Source organism: Garra rufa, chromosome 24 (genome assembly GCF_049309525.1).
Source record: "Garra rufa chromosome 24, GarRuf1.0, whole genome shotgun sequence".
Lineage (NCBI taxonomy): Eukaryota > Metazoa > Chordata > Actinopteri > Cypriniformes > Cyprinidae > Garra > Garra rufa.
Window position 1 is genome coordinate 3,591,288 of NC_133384.1, and position 20,039 is coordinate 3,611,326.

Sequence of the window (20,039 nt, forward strand, 5' to 3'; positions counted from 1 at the left end):
GGTATTCGCCTAACTTTAGCGATGTAGCATGGACAGCCGCTTCTGGGATGCTTCAGCGGTATGAATGCGAGCATTGACTAAAGTGTCCGCAAATTGCTCTGGTTGCCATGCTGGAGTCGCACCTTTGACGTGTGCGGTACAAAGGGTCATGCAGAGGGTCATACAAACACAGTGATGTAAACACAAGCATTGACTAGACTGACGATCATCGGTTGCCGCACTGGAGCCGCGGCGTAGACGTGTGCAGTGTGTGGTTAGAGATTTATTCATCATACAGTGTAGATAGCTTCTCTAGCCTTATGCTGGAGGTAGTTTCGGGCATGTAAATAATTAAAAAATTAGCACAATAATGATATCACGTATCTGCGATCTCGCAGGCTGATGATAGGACCAACACTACTGTAGCGTATTATTTACTCACCCTCCATGCATCCAAGATGTATATGACTTTCTTCTTTCAGACGTATGCAATTGGAGTTATATTTAAAAAAAAAAATACTCCTGGCACTCCCAAGCTTTAGAACAGCATAGAATAAATATCCATATTTAAAACGTAAGAATCACTTTAATCTAGCTTGCGCAGTTGTACATGGAACTTGCTGCTTTGGGAAGGTGCATAGCAGTATTGAAACTCTGTCTAAGCTGTTTGCCAATTGCATTGCAGTGGGACTGCTAACCAATCACAACACATTTTGTTTTTTCGGAAGGCGGACTTTGATCAAATCCATAACTAGTCGAGCCATTTGTGCCAGTCTGAGGAGAAAGCTATTGTAATAATGTAAATTATGTGCAAAAATATTGCATTTTCGAAGCACCAAGCATAAGAGCATGTTCTAGTACACCCCCAAAACAAGAGCATAATAGAATCCCTTTAAAGTAACTAGTAAAGTAGTGCATTACTTTTTACGCTAACAAGTAACGTTATTTACTTTGTTTTTCCATTTATTGATTAATTAAGTGCAGAGGCGTTGTGTGAGCTGTTGAAATATGACGGTTACTGTAGTTCAAGACTAAATGTGAACATACATTTGCTTATTTCTCTGGCACAAAAACAGATTTAGTATTTCTCAGAATTAATAAAAACAGTGAGATGCAAAGAGAAAGTGTTGATCTTCTCCTGCATCCTTTTCTTCATGCAATCCAGAATGGCAACACAGCTGAAAGGTTTGTTTGAGCTTTTTGAATGTACATTTCCTTCAGCCTGAAGCTTATTAATTTCACTTTTGGTAAACTTTTCGCAACAATTCTAAGGACTGTAGAGAGCATGTCAGTCAAGGCTAAAACTGAAAGTAAAACGGTCTTCACAACAACCTATTTAAAAAGTCTGGTTTAACTTGAAGAAATTATGACAGAAATATTATTGTGTACTACAAATCTGAAAGTAATAATAATAATGTTATTTTTATGGGATATCATATATAGCTATGGTATTTTTAATTAATTGATGCACTATGTTCTGTTGTGCAGCATGTTGCCTGGCAATAAACATGCAATGGTTTGTTGTCAAATATTTTCATTTGATTACATTTTTAAAAATTGACCAGACTGTTAAAGCTTTCTTAATTAATTTCTTTAGACACAATTTTTATGATAAATTTGTATAGATTTTTCTTCCCAGTTTTTAGTATCTCCTTCCCCATTAATGATAAACAATTATTGCGATGAATATCTATGCCGCATTATATGGAAAAAATATAATAATGTTTTTGTACGTATTCCCCAGCCAATATTCGGACATTTCAAGCATATAGACATTTTAGGAATCTCAGTCAGAACATGTGTTGGAAAAAGAGGACATATGGTCACCCTATGTAATGTTGCTTTGAGTTTATATCAATCTATCTTACCATGCTGGTGGTTTATGTGAATAATGTACAAAATTAATGCAAACCTACATCACCTTCTTCCCTTTTTTTATTCTTGGCCTAGATCTTTGCACACATTTTTAGCAAATACAACAATTTTTGGAAGAAAAAAACAGTCGCAAACTACCAAAATGTTAAAGTGATCTAGGAATGTTGCAAGGTTGTTAACGTGTTTAAGGTGGTTGCTTACTGGCCCAAATGAAAACAGTCCATCATCATTAATGCATCAAACCTTAAGTATGACAACAGTGCTGCTTGCTTAAGAAAGGCCACTTAAAAATGCATACACTATGCACCTCATAACCTCTAAGTATAGGTAGGAAAGCTCAGGTTACACACTCAAACCCGATGTCCTGTATTTTGTGAGTGCTGAGGTGGGCTAGTCTTATCTTTCGGCTTCTCCTGTGTCTCTGTTTCATGGAGTTTTGTAACATAGAATCTCAATTCATTATTGAACATGTCTAGAAGATCCTCAGCCACTTTACATTAAGCCGTACACATGCTCAGTTACATGCTACGTGGCCTCACTGTTTAGAAGGCTAATCACCTGGCATAAGTAATGAACGATAATGTCCTATCATGCTTAAATTATGTTTTATAACAGATTTGGATGTTTTCTTAACTTGTGCATGTTTGTACCAGAAAGCAGGCAGGCCAATATGCTCTTAAATAACTTAATTGCCACTTTCTACAAATGAGTACAAAATTTGGCTTGAAAATGAAAATGTGTTTTGTTCGTTTTACAAACAAACCAGGAAAAAGTGTTGGAGGAGTAAGTAAAAGGATTGCAGATTTGGCCCAAATTGCAATATCCCTCTGTGGGGGAATAGTTAGTTTGGCATTACAAGTTGGTTTGTAGTTGGCAATAAACTGTTTGATTTCTTTTTGATAATTTTCTGGTAACAGTTGCTCCAAATAAAGAAATGCTCCAAATGCTGATACTTCCTCAGCATTATGATTTCAAGGAATCCAAAATGGAATATATTGCTATAAAAAAGTAATGGGATACCAATTTGTACCATATTCATAGAAAAATGGCAGTTTCAATAGAAAGTGTTGGGTTATATAAATGCTAAACACCAAGCTTTCTCTGGTGTAAAACCCCTAACAAAGGATAAAGATAGTTTCTTAAGCTACTCCGTCTAGTTACTTTCTTTGGGTTAGTGAGGTAGTCCCCCTGGTGTTATATTCTTAGTTGTTCTAACTAGCTTTGGAGCCTGTATCAATGAGTATCTAAATGAGGAAAGGCTCATGGCGTACTCAACTAATTCCGCTTAATCCCAACATATCTTCTGCTGCTTAGCATTGTTTCTGGTGCCAGGCATGGCAAGCTGAGATTAGCTTTAGCTGTGGTTAACTCCTCCACAAGTGTTCACACACCACGACTGCTTCAGAAGGGTCAATATGGACTTATTCAACAAAATATTCATCGAGCATTTGAGAAAGGAATGTAAGTGACATGTTGAACTGTACAGCTTTTATCTTGGAAGTGGGTTTAATTGCGGTTTAGAGTAGAGAAAGAGTTGGTTGAACTTTCACCTGGTTGGGTTACAAGTGGTGAGTCAGTTAGAGAGACGGATGATTACTAACAGTAGTTACATAATTTTTTGTTTGATTAACTGTTGTTTGGAATTTGTGTTTTACTTAATTACTTTTTCTTCTTCCTTTTTCTTATTTAAACTTTTTACATTTTTGGGTTGCTCTGAAACAATAGCATCATTTATTTCAAAACAATGTTAGGACATATATTATTATCACTTTGCACTAAAGGGATAGTTCAATGAAGTTTTGAGTTCACTGAAATTTTGTCATTGTTTATTCATTTTAATGTAATTCCAAAAACATATGCTATTTTTTCCCCCTATGGAAAACAATAGAATGTTTATATATTCCAGTGTGCAAATTAAAAATATTTATTAGCCTAACAGTAGGTTTACATATTGAACATGCACAAAGCATGTTCAATACGTAAACCTACTGTTAGGCTAATAAACCTATTTGCCATTTTAACGCTTAGCGCTTCTTAAAAGTTAGATTTAAGACTGTCTTAAAAATGGAACCTCTACAATGCTCTACAACAATAATTCAAAAAATAAAAATAAAAAGTGAGGTGTAAATCTTGTTCTGCTACCTGATATTGTGGAAGGCAATAGGCAAATGTCTGGATGCTTGTAAGGCAAATTTAAACAAACATTAAAGCATTTCTTAGTAGAGTTCCAGAATTGGCCATTCATCCCTTGGAGACAAGACAAACATTCCCTCTGAAATTCATTCAGTGTGGTGTGATAATTTAATGGCCTCTCTGTGAAATTAGCTTACATGCTAAAATACACAATGCAACTTTTTGGAATTCATTAGGAATCCTATTCTTCACTGTGCTGTTGTAGCTGGCACATCAGGTTATGGTAGCCAGAGCGGTTTGTACTGTTTGACACATGCAGAGAACAAAAAAACAAAGGTCATAAAAGCAGCTTGAATCTTGGTCTCTGTTATACACTCACATTAAAGAGGCCTGCCCGCATTCTCCATCACACATATATGAGACTCTTTGGAGGCGCTTAAACCACAGGGAACAAAAGCTTTGTGGGAACTGTTTAAATGAAGGGATGCAACATTGACAACAATTATCTTATCTACTTCAGTTGTATTTTTGAATGTTATAACACAAATAGTTCCTCTCAATTCAAGGGAACACAGCTTATTTGTTTAAATGTACGTATGTTATTAGTTTTTGAAGTGACCAGACATTAGATTTGCTCTTGGTCAGGTGTGTCCAAACGTTCATCTGTAGGGTCCCTAGCTGTGTCCAAATTCAGAGGCCAGAGGCTGCTTCCATGAAAAGATATACATATTTTGTGTTAAGGGTAGCGCCATTATTTCAATGATATTAATGGTTGCACTCAGTGAGCTACTGAGCCTACCTGTTGCTATTTTTACTTAAACACAACTCAGAAAATAAAATACTGATACGATGGCACATGCACCTTTTGGTTGTAATTTTCAGTTGAAGAGCAACAAGAGAAGCATTGTAAGTCTTAACTGCTTTCCTAGCGATAAGAAAAGAAGAAAAGAATGGGAAGATGCCTGTGGATAAATATAACGTTCTAAAGACCTGCGTCTTTGTTCTCTCTGCTATAGCCCTGATGCCTTTGAGGGTTTTAGTAGACTATAGCTACTGAAAGAGCTTACAAACAGTAGAGAAATGCTAAATGCCATACTGGCAGGATGTAAACATGTCGAAGCTTGTCATGACGTCGCAGCCACTGAAATAGTTTCTTAACACAGATTTCACTCGATATCCAAGGGCATTTACTGTCTATATGTGGAAAAAAACTACCGTAAGGCATTTGGTTTAAGCCAGTGCTTATATCAATTGCCACCTGTAAGCTCTTTCAGTAGCTGTAGTCATCGTATCAGTATTTTATTTTCCGAGTTGTGTTGCGGTAAAAATAGCAACAGGTAGCGCCAGTAGCTCACTGAGTGCAACCATTTTAATGCCATTGAAATAATGTGCCCCCATAGTCCAAAATATCCAGAAAATTTATGTGGATTTTTTTTAAATAATGTAAAATGATCATGGGTTTTCTACTGCATATTTCAGTAAGAGACATCATTTACATTACATTAACCTATACAAGTCCTGGGGTGCCCTTTAAAAATTTTCTTCAGCATTCTGAAAATGAATCAGGGTTCACAATTTGTCTAAATATGTTAACATTAGTCCATTTATGTACATACTGTAATAAAAAGTGCAATCTATCTTGCCATTATAATAGCATATTAGTTAGATATAAAACAAAGGATGCATTTCGAGGCCTCATTTGAACATGAATACAAGATGGAACAGTCACAAATTAGGAGTACAAGAAAAGGATTTGTAAAGATAAATGTCAGAGATTTCAATATAAGCCAATAAGAGACTGATTTTTCTTTGATGTAAACAAAACTTGGTTCTTCAAAATCTAGAGCCAGGATGTTTTTTAATAAAACTCTATTATACTCTATGAATATTTATCTGAAAGAAGAAAGTCATATACACCTAGCATGGCTTGAGGGTGGAAAAATCATAAGGTAATTTTCATTTTTGGGTCAACTATCCCTTTAATTAAGACTAAAGCTAACACTGCTGAAGGTGGCCCTCCAGGAGCAGGAATGGACACCACTTTTCAAGAAGGAAAATAGGACCTCCAAGTCATATCTAGAGACTAGAATTTCATCTAGAGACTAGAATTTCATAAACTTGAAGATCAGCACTTTTTATTTAGGCCAGTGAGTAGGGTTGCAAAAATGTGGAAAATTTTCAGTAAATTTCGGAGACATTCCAGAAATTTTGGAAACTTTTCAGGATTTTTTGGAATCTTCCTGGGATTTTTGGAAAGTTTCCGGAAATTTACCAGAAATTTTCCACCTTTGCAACCCTACCAATGAGCAACCACCTAGGAAAAATCCCAGAACACCTCAGCCACTCCAAAGCAATGCAACCACCTTTGCACAGACAAACACCATTCATGCTTCTTCGAAAAAATTTTTGCAACCAAGTTTATTTTATGGGGCACGCTTCTGTTAAAGTTTTTGCATTGTGCCAATTGAAATGAAATGTTTTCTTTCAGTAAGTCTTAGTTACTACTGGGTTTTGTTGAGCAATCTCCACTTGAAGGAACACAACTTCTGACCCTTTGGTGAACTGGTTCAATGCATCCCAGATCTTTCAGCTCTTGATCATATCTTCCAGCTTTTCTCAGAAATTATTTTCTGAAGAGGGATTCACAAATTCTGAGATCAAAACCCTTGAGATGTAAATTGAACCAAATCATTTTAGTCCAAAGTCCAACCAGAATGACTGGCAAAAGCCAACAGCTTTTGCAAAAAGTCTGGGTGGGTTTGTCAAGTAGGACATGTTACTACAGTAAATATGGATTTTTGTTAATCCTGGAGCAACATTACTGTCATACAAAAATAGTCTTAGCTGTGTCATGACTGATATTAAAGCCCAGACTTACATATTTGTGTGTATTTTCATGCAGAGGTTCTTTTACTCATCACATGTTTGTTAAAAGGTGTTATCTTGTGTATGCAGGCATCACAAGTGATATAACAACTTCTAAGTTAACCACTATAAGTCAAATGGAAAAACAGCAAGCAGCTGTCTATAACTCAAGATATGTGCTCTTTCTCCTCAGGAGATCGCTTGGGAAGATGTTTCCTCGCTCAGGGAAATCCATCGTCTTTGACAGCTTTCCAGATCCATCTGACACCTGGGAGATTATTGAGACTATTGGTAAAGGGACTTATGGGAAAGTTTACAAAGTGCTTAACAGGGTCAATGGCAGCAAAGCCGCCGTCAAAATACTGGATCCAATCCATGTGAGTAAAATCCTACTGGATCAAACCTGTATGCGGTGTGTTTTCGGGTCAAAAGAGAGACAACAAGCACAACTTTTAAAACATGCAAATCAATCTATGTTTTGCTGAACCCTGAGTCAAAATTTTTTACTCAAGGTCAGATTTGCACAAAACTGAGGTTACGGGCAGAGTCATCATAGGCCTTTCAGCTTCAATCAGTTCACATTTGTGTGCATCTGTATACATGTATTTGCACATTTGCGTGTACCTGTGAGAGTGTTTATGCCTTAAGAGAGGCCTGCAGGCAATTACTGACCAGAGAGAACATCTACTCGCCACTGTCATATTAGGAACAGAACATCTATATCCTGCAGATAATGCCAAAAGGCTCTCTGTGTCTCTCTCTCTCGTTATTTCTCCAGCCACACAGTCTTTCTTTTAGTGACTGGGCAAATAAAAGGGCCCCTAACAGCATAGACCCAGACTAATCATGATGAGATGGCTTTTCAGAAAATATGCAATTTGTGTTCATTTACTTCAGCGGAGTTTCTCCAGTTCACCCTTTCAAGGTCTTGAAAGGAGGTTTGGAAATATTTCAATGGCCTTTGGCTGCCAGTATATTTAAAATTACTCATCTAGATCAAATAAATCTAGGTTTAATTTAATAGACTGCAGCTGCTGTGGACATTGTACCTCAGATATTCACAAATATTTATTTTCACCGCTTTCCATGCACAGGAAATGTAGTATTCATGTGTAGTAATAGAAATATGGAGCGCTTTTGAAGCCAAAAGGCATCACAGAAAAGACCTGTGAACCGTATCCATTAAAATTCTACACTCAGAGGTTGTTTTTCCTCCAGGTTCAATCAGTAAACAGTAATTTTCCAACACTGGAGGATGTAGGAGCCAACAATTTTTTTTTTTTTTCAATATATCCCCCATGTGTAGTGTACCGTTGTGGCCTGTGGGGCTTTTTTAATGCTGACATTTCATGGCCTTTCTAGCTTCACTAAATTCAATAGATAAAATGACTTACAATATATATATATATATATTGCATCAATCCCTCCCTTTATGTTTCATAAAATACTGAATAGAAATGTTTCTGTTCTCCCCAAAATGAAAACGTAAGTTTGAACCATTGCCCGGTGTTTCTTAAAAACCAATTCAATTCATCTGTTTCTTTCAGGACATTGATGAGGAAATTGAAGCTGAGTATAACATCTTGAAAGCTCTCTCAGACCATTCCAATGTCGTCAAGTTCTTTGGAATGTTCTACAAGAAAGACATCAAGAACGGGGATCAGCTATGGCTAGTGCTAGAGGTAAAGTTCAATTCTGTGTCATGCATATGGGCCTCATTTATTTAAGCTTGTTGTATATCACATTTATGTTAAATTGGGCTTGTGACATTATCAGGAAAACACTTTTAAATGCCATAATCAATCACGGTTATTATATTTGCAGTGGGAAAACATGCATATGCTAATGTGTTTGTAAATCAGAGCAAAATGTCCTGCATGCTATATGATTATCACATTATGGATTTATTGCTGTCATCACAGTTTGGGCTGATGGGGTACGTATGAAAGCAGTGGAAATCTGTTTATAGAGGATTAGCAAAATATGCTGCTAATAAAAGGTTATTAACATCTACACCTCTGTATTTTTGTATTTTTAGGACCATGTTTAAATTGGAACATAGAATTTCTCAAATTCTGTGGAATGTTAGGGTGAATCTCTTTAGTTTTAGAAAAATCAAGATGTTTTACATATGTATGTATTGTTTTTAAAATCACATTAGGCTTACAGTAATCATAGTGATCTTTGTGTTGACTGATTAAGGTATAATCAGGTATAAAAGTGTATGTTGTGGAGATGGGATAAGATGAGTGTTACATAAGAGACTTTATTTCAGGAGTAAGTCTGGACAGAGATTTTTTGTGTCAGGATGGGTATGGGGGGTGGAAATGACTGCTAATGTGGACTGGATGTGTCCTGCTAAGATGAACATTTTTAGAAAATAATTCTGCATTCAGACACACAGGCTTTAGCAGGAAAGATATAGTCTATCACTATAATGGGCTACAGTATTCACAGTGAGGTCATTTTATATTCCACCGTACTGTAACTGTGTATTGACGAGTAATGCTCAATAGCAGTGATGGGAATAACAGCATTATAAATAAACACCGTTACTAACGGCATTACTTTTTTCAGTAACAATTAATCAAACAAATTACTGTTTCCCCCATTACAACGCTGTTACTGTTACTGACACAAAAAAGCGACAATAAAATTGCGTTCTTCTTCTGAGGTAAAAACTGGCTTATTCCTCTCAGTGCTTCTTCCATTAACAAAAAGTAGCCGAGATGAACTTGATGAATGTTCACGTTTGTTTACGGAGGTAATGTGTGATGCAGCAGCAGAGGAATCGTGAGACATAGGATCCATGTGCAACAGTTTATTTAAATCAGACAGTTCAAACAGGCTTGGGTCAACAGCGGCAGACTGGTGTGGTGAAGGCAAATCCCAAAGAGCAAACAAAGTCCATGCAAAGGGGTGGGGGAGGCGGCGATCAAAGGCAGTAGTCCGTAGGGAAAGCAAGGGTCGATAAAGGGCAAGCAGGAAAGGTTCACACACATCAATAACAGTCAAGTTGGCAGCAGTAAGACAGTCCGAAAGAAAACGCTCAGGATTGGGTACATAGCCGGCAAAACTTCGCAGTGAGCGAGCTGGTGAGGCACGCTGATATGGCCGCCAAAACGGAAGTGCACCGGGAGACCCGGAACCGGAAGCGCGAGTCCCCAGGTACGGGATTGTGGGAAATGTAGTCAATATTCGGGTGAGGGTTCCTGCTGGCGCGGGACAGAGGGAGCCATAGAGACCGCGTCTGCGAGTGCCTCCTGGAGCGAGGAGGTAACCGACGTCGAGGTCTACCCCTACCTCGGGGTCCTGGCCGATCTGGCCGATCCACGGTGAGCGAAGGATCCAAGATGTCCTCAGTGGGCACCCAGGACCGTTCCTCGGGACCATAGTCCTCCCAGTCGACCAGGTACTGTAGGTGACCGTTCCGGCGTCGGGAGTCCAGGATGGTGTTGACTCTGTAGACCTCCTCGCCATCGATGATCAGGGGAGCGGGTCACTGCGGTGCGGTCTCGTCTAGGACCTCCGTCCCCTCCGGGCGACCAGCGGGCTTTAACAGAGAAACATGAAAAGTGGGTGAGATACGATATTCGGCGGGTAAAGCAAGTCTGAAGGACACTGGGGTGATTTGACAGAGTATCGTGAATGGACCCACGTACCTGGGACTTAGTTTTCTGCAGGGTAGACGAAGGCGTAGATTCTTTGTCGAAAGCCAAACCCATTGCCCGGGTTCGTAGGGTGGATTGGGCCGGCGGTGACGATCTGCCTGAACCTGGTTGCGACGGACTGCTCTCTGAAGATGGATGTGGGCCTGGTTCCAGGTAGCCTCGCTCTGCTGGAACCAGGAGTTGACTGCGGGAAGATCCGAAGGCTCCCCAGACCAGGGGAACAAGGGTGGTTGGAAGCCCAGCACACACTGGAAGGGAGTCATGTTGGTAGCTGGTTTCCTTATGGAGTTCTGTGCATACTCCGCCCAGAACAGGAACTGATTCCAGTCCTCCTGGTGATCCTGACAGTAAGAACGAAGGAATCGAGTGAGTTCTTGGTTCAGACGTTCAACCTGTCCGTTGGCCTCCGGATGATAGCCTGATGTGAGGCTGATGTTGACGCCCAGGAGGCGAAAGAAACTGGACCAGAGACGGGATGAGAATTGTGGACCCCGATCCGACACGATGTCCTCTGGCAGACCGTAGAACCTGAAGACAGAGTTGCAGAGTGCCTCAGCAGTTTCCATGGCTGTGTGTAGTTTGGGGAGAGAGATGAAGCGACAACCCTTGGAGAATCTGTCGACCACGGACAATATGGGGGTGTGTCCCTGGGAGAGAGGCAGATCCGTGACGAAGTCAATGGCAATGTGGGACCATGGACATTTGGGGATGGGTAGAGGTTGTAGCAAGCCAGCCGGGAGCTGATGGGATGACTTGGAGGTGGTGCAAAGGACACAGTTTTTTATGAATGTTATGGTGTCGGTGCGTAGAGTTGACCACCAGAAACGGTTACGGAGGAGTTGAATGGTAGCCTCTATCCCAGGGTGACCGGAGCTTGGGGTAGCGTGAACCTCCAAGAGAACTCGTGATCGGAGAGTTGCAGGTACATAGGTGAGATCGCCAGGGCACTCTGCGGGAGGTGGACCCTGGGTTTGAGCCTCCGTGATCTCTGTCATGAGGTCCCAAGCGACTGGTGCAACAATCATGGAGGCCGGTAAGATGGACTCTGGAGGTTGGGAGATGTAATCGGGCTCGTGAATCCGAGAGAGAGTGTCCGCCTTAGTGTTTTGGGAACCCGGGCGGTAAGTAATCTCAAACTGGAACCTGGTGAAGAAGAGCGACCATCTGGCTTGGCGATGATTGAGTACCTTGGCAGTACGAAGATATTCCAGATTCTTATGATCCGTCTAGATAATGAAAGGGTGCCTAGCTCCTTCCAGCCAGTGCCGCCACTCCTCCAGGGCTAGTTTGATGGCGAGCAACTCTCTGTTTCCCACATCATAATTTCTCTCGGCCGGACTAAGCTTGTGAGAGAAGAATGCGCAGGGAAAGGTCTTGGGAGGTTGGTTGTGGCGCTGGGAGAGTACGGCTCCTACTCCTGTGCTGGAGGCGTCCACCTCCAAGAGGAAGGGTAACTGGGGGTCCAGGTGTCGAAGAACGGGTGCTGTGGTAAATCTTTGACAGAGTTTGTGGAAAGCGTGGATAGTGTCAGGTAACCAGGTGAGACGAGTTTCTCCTCTCTTGACCATGGACGTAAGTGGGGCTGCTAAAGTGCTGAAGTTCCGGATGAATCTGCGGTAAAAGTTTGAGAATCCCAAGAACCTCTGAAGTTCCTTGAGGGTCTTGGGACGAGGCCAGTCCCGTACAGCAGTAACCTTCCTCTCATCCATGGCAACTCCCTCAGGACTGATCACGTACCCCAGGAAAGTGATGCTTTCTTGGTGAAATTGACATTTCTCCTCCTTGGCGTACAATCTGTGTTGGATGAGACGTTGGAGAACAGTTCTTACATGTTGAATGTGTTCTTGGAGGGTGTTGGAGAAGATGAGGATGTCGTCAATGTATACAATCACCCATCGGTTCAGCATGTCCCGGAAGACCTCGTTGACAAATGCCTGGAAGTAGGATGGACTGTTGGCCAGGCCGAAGGGCATGACCCGATATTCATAGTGTCCTGATGTTGTGGAGAAGGCGGTCTTCCACTCGTCTCCCTCACTCGTTGCTCTAAAGCCGGAGGGACGAGTGGCAGAGGGTAGCGGTACTTCACAGTTATTTCATTGAGAGAGCGATAGTCAATACAAGGCCGTAGCCCTCCCTCCTTCTTCTTGATGAAGAAAAACCCTCCGAAGCTGGAGAAGTAGAGGGTCGGATGAATTCCTTGGTGAGCTCCTCCTGAATGTATTTCTCCATGGTCTCGGACTCGGGTTGTGAGAGAGGGAAGATGCGTCCTCGTGGTGTTACAGCTCCAGGCTGGAGCTCGATGGCGCAGTCTCCAGGCCTGTGGGGAGGTAGTGCGGTAGCCTTGACTGTGCTGAAAGCCTTGTGATAATCTGCAGGAATGGTGCTGTTGGACGAAGGCAGGGCAGAACTGGGTGGTTTCCGGGGACCTGGGTGAATGCAGTGCAGATGACAATAGGGAGACCAGTGAGTGATGATACCTCCTGGTTCATGGCGGTCCAGCCACGGGAAGCCCAGGATGAGTGGTGATTGAGGTGAGGTGATGACAAAGAAACGGACTGTTTCCTGATGACCGGGCTCCAGGCGGAGGGTGAGATCCTCAGTGATCTGATCAATCCCTCCGGAACCTAGTGGTCTCCCGTCAAGGGCGGCCACTGACACAGGAGAGGTACAAGCAAAAGTGGGGTAGGTGGATTGGCCCAGATCCCAGACCGCAGTGGCCCAATCTAACACCCTTCCCGTGAGGAGTGAGCACACAAAGGCGATCTTGCTTTCATCCGAAGCATACAAGTTCGGCTGCTGATTAACAAAGAGAGTACATTGAAGCAAGAATCCCTTACATTTTGCGGCCGTACCGTCGAATTTCTCCGGGAAGGCGAGTCGAGGGCTGGCTGTGACTGGTGGATAATCCGTGGGTGGTGCAGGAGGATTGATCGGTGCAACAGGAGGAGGCATAATGGGTGGTGACGCTGCTTGCATACCTCGGATAGCCTGAACCAGTTGAGCGGTCAGAGTGCTCAGTTGATCCAGTTGTTGCTGGTGCTGCATCAGCATCAAAGCTTGTGAGGACATTTCCGATGCGAACTGGGAGACTGTCGCTGGATCCGTAGGTGTCGAAGTTTTCTGTGACGCGGCAGCAGAGGAATCGTGAGACATAGGATCCATGTGCAACAGTTTATTTAAATCAGACAGTTCAAACAGGCTTGGGTCAACAACGGCAGACTGGTGTGGTGAAGGCAAATCCCAAAGAGCAAACAAAGTCCATGCAAAGGGGTCGGGGCAGGCGGCGATCAAAGGCAGTAGTCCGTAGGGAAAACAAGGGTCGATAAAGGGCAGGCAGGAAAGGTTCACACACATCAATAACAGTCCAGTTGGCAGAAGTAAGACAGTCCGATAGAAAACGCTCAGGATTGGGTACATAGCCGGCAAAACTTTGCAGTGAGCTGGAGAGGCACGGTGATATGGCTGCCAAAACGGAAGTGCACCGGGAGACCCGGAACCGGAAGCGCGAGTTCCCAGGTACAGGATTGTGGGAAATGTAGTCAATATTCGGGTGAGGGTTCCTGCTGGCGCGGGACAGAGGGAGCCACAGAGACCGCGTCTGTGACATAATGAGGGCGTTTACCTACATGTCCGCATGTCTCAAGTGGATGTTTCACATTTGAAAACCGGAGCCGCTTGTGGGCATGGTAACATTAGAGATAATGAGTTTAGACGGGAAAAACTGGAGCTTGCGTTGGTATCATACTCTTTATCAGAGAATATATTGAATCAGAGAATATTGTTTTCGATGTGATTTAAATGTAGACATTCCAAGCTTTATATACATCTATTTCTCATGTCTGTGAGGCAGGTATTCACTGAGATTCAGGTTGTTTTATTTACATGTCTGTGAAGAGAGGTGATGGAGACTGAGACAGCAGAGAGCACACTCTGTTTATTTTATTTATTTTACAAAAGCACATTGTTATGTTGTTATTATGACTATACACAACTAAAAGTAGACCCTTTGCAGTATTAAATGTTACCTAGTTCTTTTTTGTATGATTAAAAAAAAAAGTATTTTTAGCTCTTTCGTGGTCATCAAGAAAAGACGAGACAGACCCTAGAGCAGTGGTTTTCAGTCCTGGTTCTGGGGACCCACTGCTCTGCACATTTTGTGTGTCTCTCTTATTTAACACACCTGATACAGATCATCAGCTCATTAGGAGAGAGATCCATGTACTTAACTGAGTGTGTCAGATAAGGGATACATACAAAATGTGCAGAGCAGTGGGTCCCCAGGACCAGGATTGAAAACCACTGCCCTAGAGGGTTTAACAGTGTTGCTGCGGGATATATTTCATGTCCACAGGTTGAAGCGATTTTTAGCCCCTGGAAGGTGTCTCTCACATTGTCCCACAGCAACATTAAAATAATATAGATTAGTGTACAATGTTTCATTCATTTAACATATTTAATATTGGGCCATCCAAGTTATTTAAACATTTTATAATGATGTAATTCAGTTACTAACTCAGTTATTAGTTGTAAGAAGTAACTAGTAACTATAAGTAATTACTTTTTTAAAGTAACATGCCCTGCTCAGTAATTATGTGTTCCAGCAGTAATTATCTAGAAGAATGTCTTCAGACAGCCAATGAAAGTTGTATTGAATTTACTTGCACTAGTTGTGTTATTACAGCTGAATCATACAGTAACTAGAATGTGCCATGTACAGGAAGATAAAATTATATACACCTAGTATTTAATGTGCATTCTTTAGTTTAATATGTGGAATTATAATAAGTGTAACATTTTTTTTTTATAGCCACACGACTGCTAAGGCTATGCACAAAATAACCTTTAGGGAAAGTTCATTTCAGCTCATCAAATTGTAGTGACATAATGCATAATTAAATTTGAAACTAATACAACATAATTATCAGTTTGCTTAAATTGTGAACTTTTTCCAAATGTCCTCAAGGCATATTTTTTATTATTAAAGCCTACTGTATTTTCATAGCTCCCCCAAAGTACAATAATACTAATGTGGTATTGGATAATAATACCATGGTAATTTGATATATAGCATGCTACTTAGTGATAGCCTTTGCTTATACAATACCACAATATTTACATGGGACTTCAAGGTACATCAAATTGAATTTTATGGTATTATCATGGTACATATTCGAAATTTAATGGTGGAAGGAGTATATTTGTTGGGATTTGAGGGGTTAACTCCCTTATATTAAAGCTTAAAGGATGTCAAATGAAATTGTCCGGGCTATCATTAAAGCCCACTGCCATTATAAAGCTTGGGAGAGCTAGGACAATTTTTAATATAACTCTGATTGGATTTGACTGAAAGAAGAAAGTCATATACACCTAGGATGCCTGTTCGTGGGTTAAATTTTCTTTTTGGGGTAAACTAACCCTTTAAACTACAAAAATCAGGATTATATCTGCCACTCTGCCCCCTAGATATACAGTAAGTCGAAGGTTACTAAACAACTCATATCAGCCATAAACCGCTAATTTTTGTAAAGAGTGAATTATTTGCAGTTGGTTTTTAAAACTGTGTTGTATAATGAGTATAGATGCCTAGGCTTGGAAGGAATTTCCTCTGTGAAAGGTTTTGTCCTTGTGTTGTTTAATTGTGCTTCGGATCTCAGACATTTATAAACATTGTAGCTCTTTGAAGCAATGGAGTTCAACATGTGCTCAGCTGTAATGAGGACTCTGGGAAGCGTGTAAGATCCATGTGCGAGCTTTAATGAACAGATCGTAGTCAAGCCAGGCAAGGTCAATCTCCAACAAAACAGATATATCCAGGGCAAAACAATAGCGTAATCCACAAATACAGGCGTTAGTCAAAATCCAGAGAGGGCAGTCCAAAAGTAACAAATAAACAATGAAACAAGCTAAAACTATGGCAATGAAACAGAACAAAACAATGGCAAAATAACTATGACAATGAAACAAAACCGTGGCAAGAAGGCAATGAAAAAAGAGAAAATGCTTAGTAGAGTCCGCACAGCAAAACAATATTTTGCGATGTCTGTTTGGTAATGGCTGCCTTTTATGCCCACCAAACAGGAAGTAACCAACGAGGCAGCAGAGGGAGCAGCAACAGTCAGATCATGGGTAAGGGCTCCCTCTGCTGGCTTGGCATTACATCAGCAGAATATTTCCAAGACCCTGCGACCCTGAACATCTAAACCACTTGTATTTGTTTTCTGATGATCACAGTGCAAATAGACATTTCTGAGACCTTTTGTTGACTATAGAGACCTTCATGGAGGAATTACATGATTAAATGTCAGTTAGTTTTGTATATTATCTTTTTGTAAGCACAGTATCAATACTGTTACCCTGGGGAAACCATTTGTAAACAGGGCTTTTTTCTGCTTTTGCGCAGCTGAATCGGATGTTGGATCGTGTTCAGTATATTAGACCTGTCTGGAGAGATTATCTCATGTTTACCAGGTGTGAAACTTTATCTCAGTCTCAAGGTGTGGGGCTGAGGAGGGTTAGTTAACATGTCCCATATAGTCCTGTAACCTAATCTCAGAAAACAATACCATGACTTTCTAAGCCAGTCTTTGTGAATAAAATAAATTAAAATAAAACAGTCTTCCATACATTTCTAAAAGCATGCGAAGTATGGTACAGCTCCACCTGTATAGATCTGCTACGGGTTATTTTATGTTATTTGTGCAGCAGCAGTATGTTTTAAATACTCACAGCACCGTATTTCCATATGCTTTGGCAGTAGCAAGCTTTGTACTTGCTTGCAGCAGCAGCAACAATACTCACTACAATACTACAACTACAGCAATAACCAACAACAGCAGCGTAGCAGATCTATTCCGCCAAGACCAAATACATAAACATTGTCATATCCATTACCATGCTAAACTTTTCATGACAGAACTGTATTTTTATTAACTAACATTAACAAGGATGAATAAATAGTAGTGTTGGGTTCGAGTCCACCTAAGTCGAGTCCGAGTCTTTAACCATTTGAGTCCAAGTCGAGTCCGAGTCCGAGTCCAAAATGGGGCGAGTCAAACTCAAGTCCGAGTCCAAATGAGTCCAACTAAACACTACTGTTTGTCAGTATCTTAACCTTGTTTTAACCTTTGCAACTAGAATAAGGCAATGACAATTTAAATGTAACAAAAGCAAACCTCTATTGCATATTGCCATTTTGATTTTTGATTTCACACCATCTCATAATTAGTGTCCTGTTCAGCAAACTTAGTCATGTAACAAAAGTTATAGCTTATGTATTGTGACATATTTCAGAGTGAAACAGCTTTTAGAATGTGAACAATTATAGGACAGGACTTGACTTTATTTGTTGTTATATAGTAAATATATAAATTCAATGGGGTGGGTAGGAAGCTTCTTGAATGAGACCTGAGGAGCAGAGAATGCACCTCTGATTGTGGCTGTGTTTTGTGTTTTATATGACGAATGGTTAGACCTTAGACAGGGTAGATGGCATTTTAAAAAAAATTTCTTGGATGAAAATAAGGCTGTGAGGGTTAATGACAGTTTTAAGGAGCAGTCTATGGAAGCCATGGAATAAAACAGTTAAGTAAATAAATAAATTTGAGTTTATATTTTAGTTTTTTTATTTTATTTTGAGTTTATATTCCTCCTCAGAACTGACAAAATCGCTACTGTTGTTAAATTGAGTTATAAAGTCTGAAATACAACATATAAACGACATATTTAAAAAAATCTAAATTGTGAGATAAAATAGGTAAATGTAATATGACGCAGTCTGCTGCAGCAGGTTTACGCTGCTGTTGCTTTAAGATCATATATTTTTACACATCTGTATTTCTCCCAACTGTTCAAATTTACTCAAGACAAAACCGACTGCATTTGCATAAATATTCTCCAAGACGGTGCATTTTGACATTACTTTTCGTGTAAGTTTGTAGCAATAATATGCAAAAGAAAACTTAATTCAGCATTCGCACGCTGACTGAGAGACGCTTTCGGTGAGCACACTTTGGGTGTGTGTATACAAAGAAACCAGCAGGCTTTCAAGTACTGGCAAGACTTTTAAACACGTGCGAATACTGAATGTCACTTTCGTAGTAATGCATCGAGTAAGTAAAATTTCCGTCAACTGTCCCTGGACTCGGCAATAATTCCCGAGTCCGAAAAGCTCGAGTCCGAGTCAAGTTCGAGTCGAAATGCATCCGAGTCCGTGACAAGTCCGAGTCCGCTAAAAATTGTACTCAAGACCGGACTCAAGTCAGAGTACAAGTCTGAGTACCCCAACTCTAATAAATAGTGTAATAAATGTATTGTTCATTGTTCGCTCATATTAGTTAATTACCTAATTAAACATTACCTAATGTTAACAAATGTCATCTTATTGTAAAGTGTTATCATGTTTATAAAGATTTTAGCTGAATCGGAAACCTATTTTTGATAAAAATGTAGAAGTATAGCACATTTTTCTCACAATCTGTAAAGAAGCCATATTTTGTCCTTCCCACCCCCGTCCCATCCAACAGTTACCACAATTTCAAAAGCTATTTTTTTTTCTTTGCAAAGCTTTAAGCAAGTTTCTCCAGCTACAGTACAGGGAATGATCTTTTTTTCTTGTTCACGTTTCCCTAAAGAGCTTTGCATTTCTGTATGCAAACTCCTGCATGCAAAATCCACAGTCAGCAATCCAAATGTGGAAGTTAATCCTCTGGCTGGAATCACAGCCTCGCATTCAAGCTGTCAGCAGCAAGTTAGCAGCCGAGGAGATGGGGGAACGCAGGGGGGTTAAATTGCCATGGTTACAGTCGTCCCCTCTGAACTGTAATTTTCCGTATTTCAGTAGGATCCGGGAAGAAGGCTCCTCTGCATTGAGTGACCTCTGATTACAGAGAGGACTCACACAAATTGCGTCCTCCACTTTGCTGGCTGCTCATCAGGCCCGGTGCTTGTTCTGCCTCTCTTTTGTGTTGTGGGTTCTAATTATGGATATGAAGGGAACCGCTTTCATCTGTACTCACCGGTTCCTCGTCGTAGAAGGGGCCGTCTCCGCTCCGTCATATTAAAACTTCAAAGATATCGGAAATGATCTCTATTCAGTTTTGTTCAAGTTGGCTTGTAGGCTCCAGTTGGTGGTTAATGGCTGGGATAGGACTGACGACAGCGGTTCATTGTTGTAGTTTCACATGAAACAGTACATCTCTGTGCCACTGTTATTCATTCAATTCATTTTAAATGCCTGGCTTTTTGTGGATATGTAGTTTGTAAAAGCCTGCTTGATGAAGTGGATTTATTGACTGGATTCTTAAAAACTGGAGACAATAAATATAGTGTTTTTTTTTTTTTTTTTTTTTTTTTTGCAAAAACCTGTAATATGATATAGGTTAACATTATTTAATGGAATTCCTAACATGAAATAGCAAATAACAACATTTATAGTATTAATAATCTTTCATCTTTTAAACATTTTAACATTTTAATTTGCATAAATTAACATTATTATGAGAATACATTAATTAGCAA

General features: G+C 40.5%; 1 protein-coding gene across 2 annotated transcripts in view; it reads left to right on the forward strand.

Annotated features, from left to right (window-relative positions):
• The first annotated feature begins 7,061 nt into the window (after positions 1-7,061).
• Positions 7,062-20,039, forward strand: part of myo3a (myosin IIIA) — a 120,018-nt gene continuing 107,040 nt past the window's right edge. For both annotated transcript variants that reach the window (XM_073830435.1, XM_073830436.1), the window contains exons 1-2: positions 7,062-7,229; positions 8,400-8,534. In XM_073830435.1, coding sequence (XP_073686536.1) covers positions 7,062-7,229; positions 8,400-8,534 — 303 coding nt within the window. The remainder of the gene's footprint in view (positions 7,230-8,399; positions 8,535-20,039) is intronic.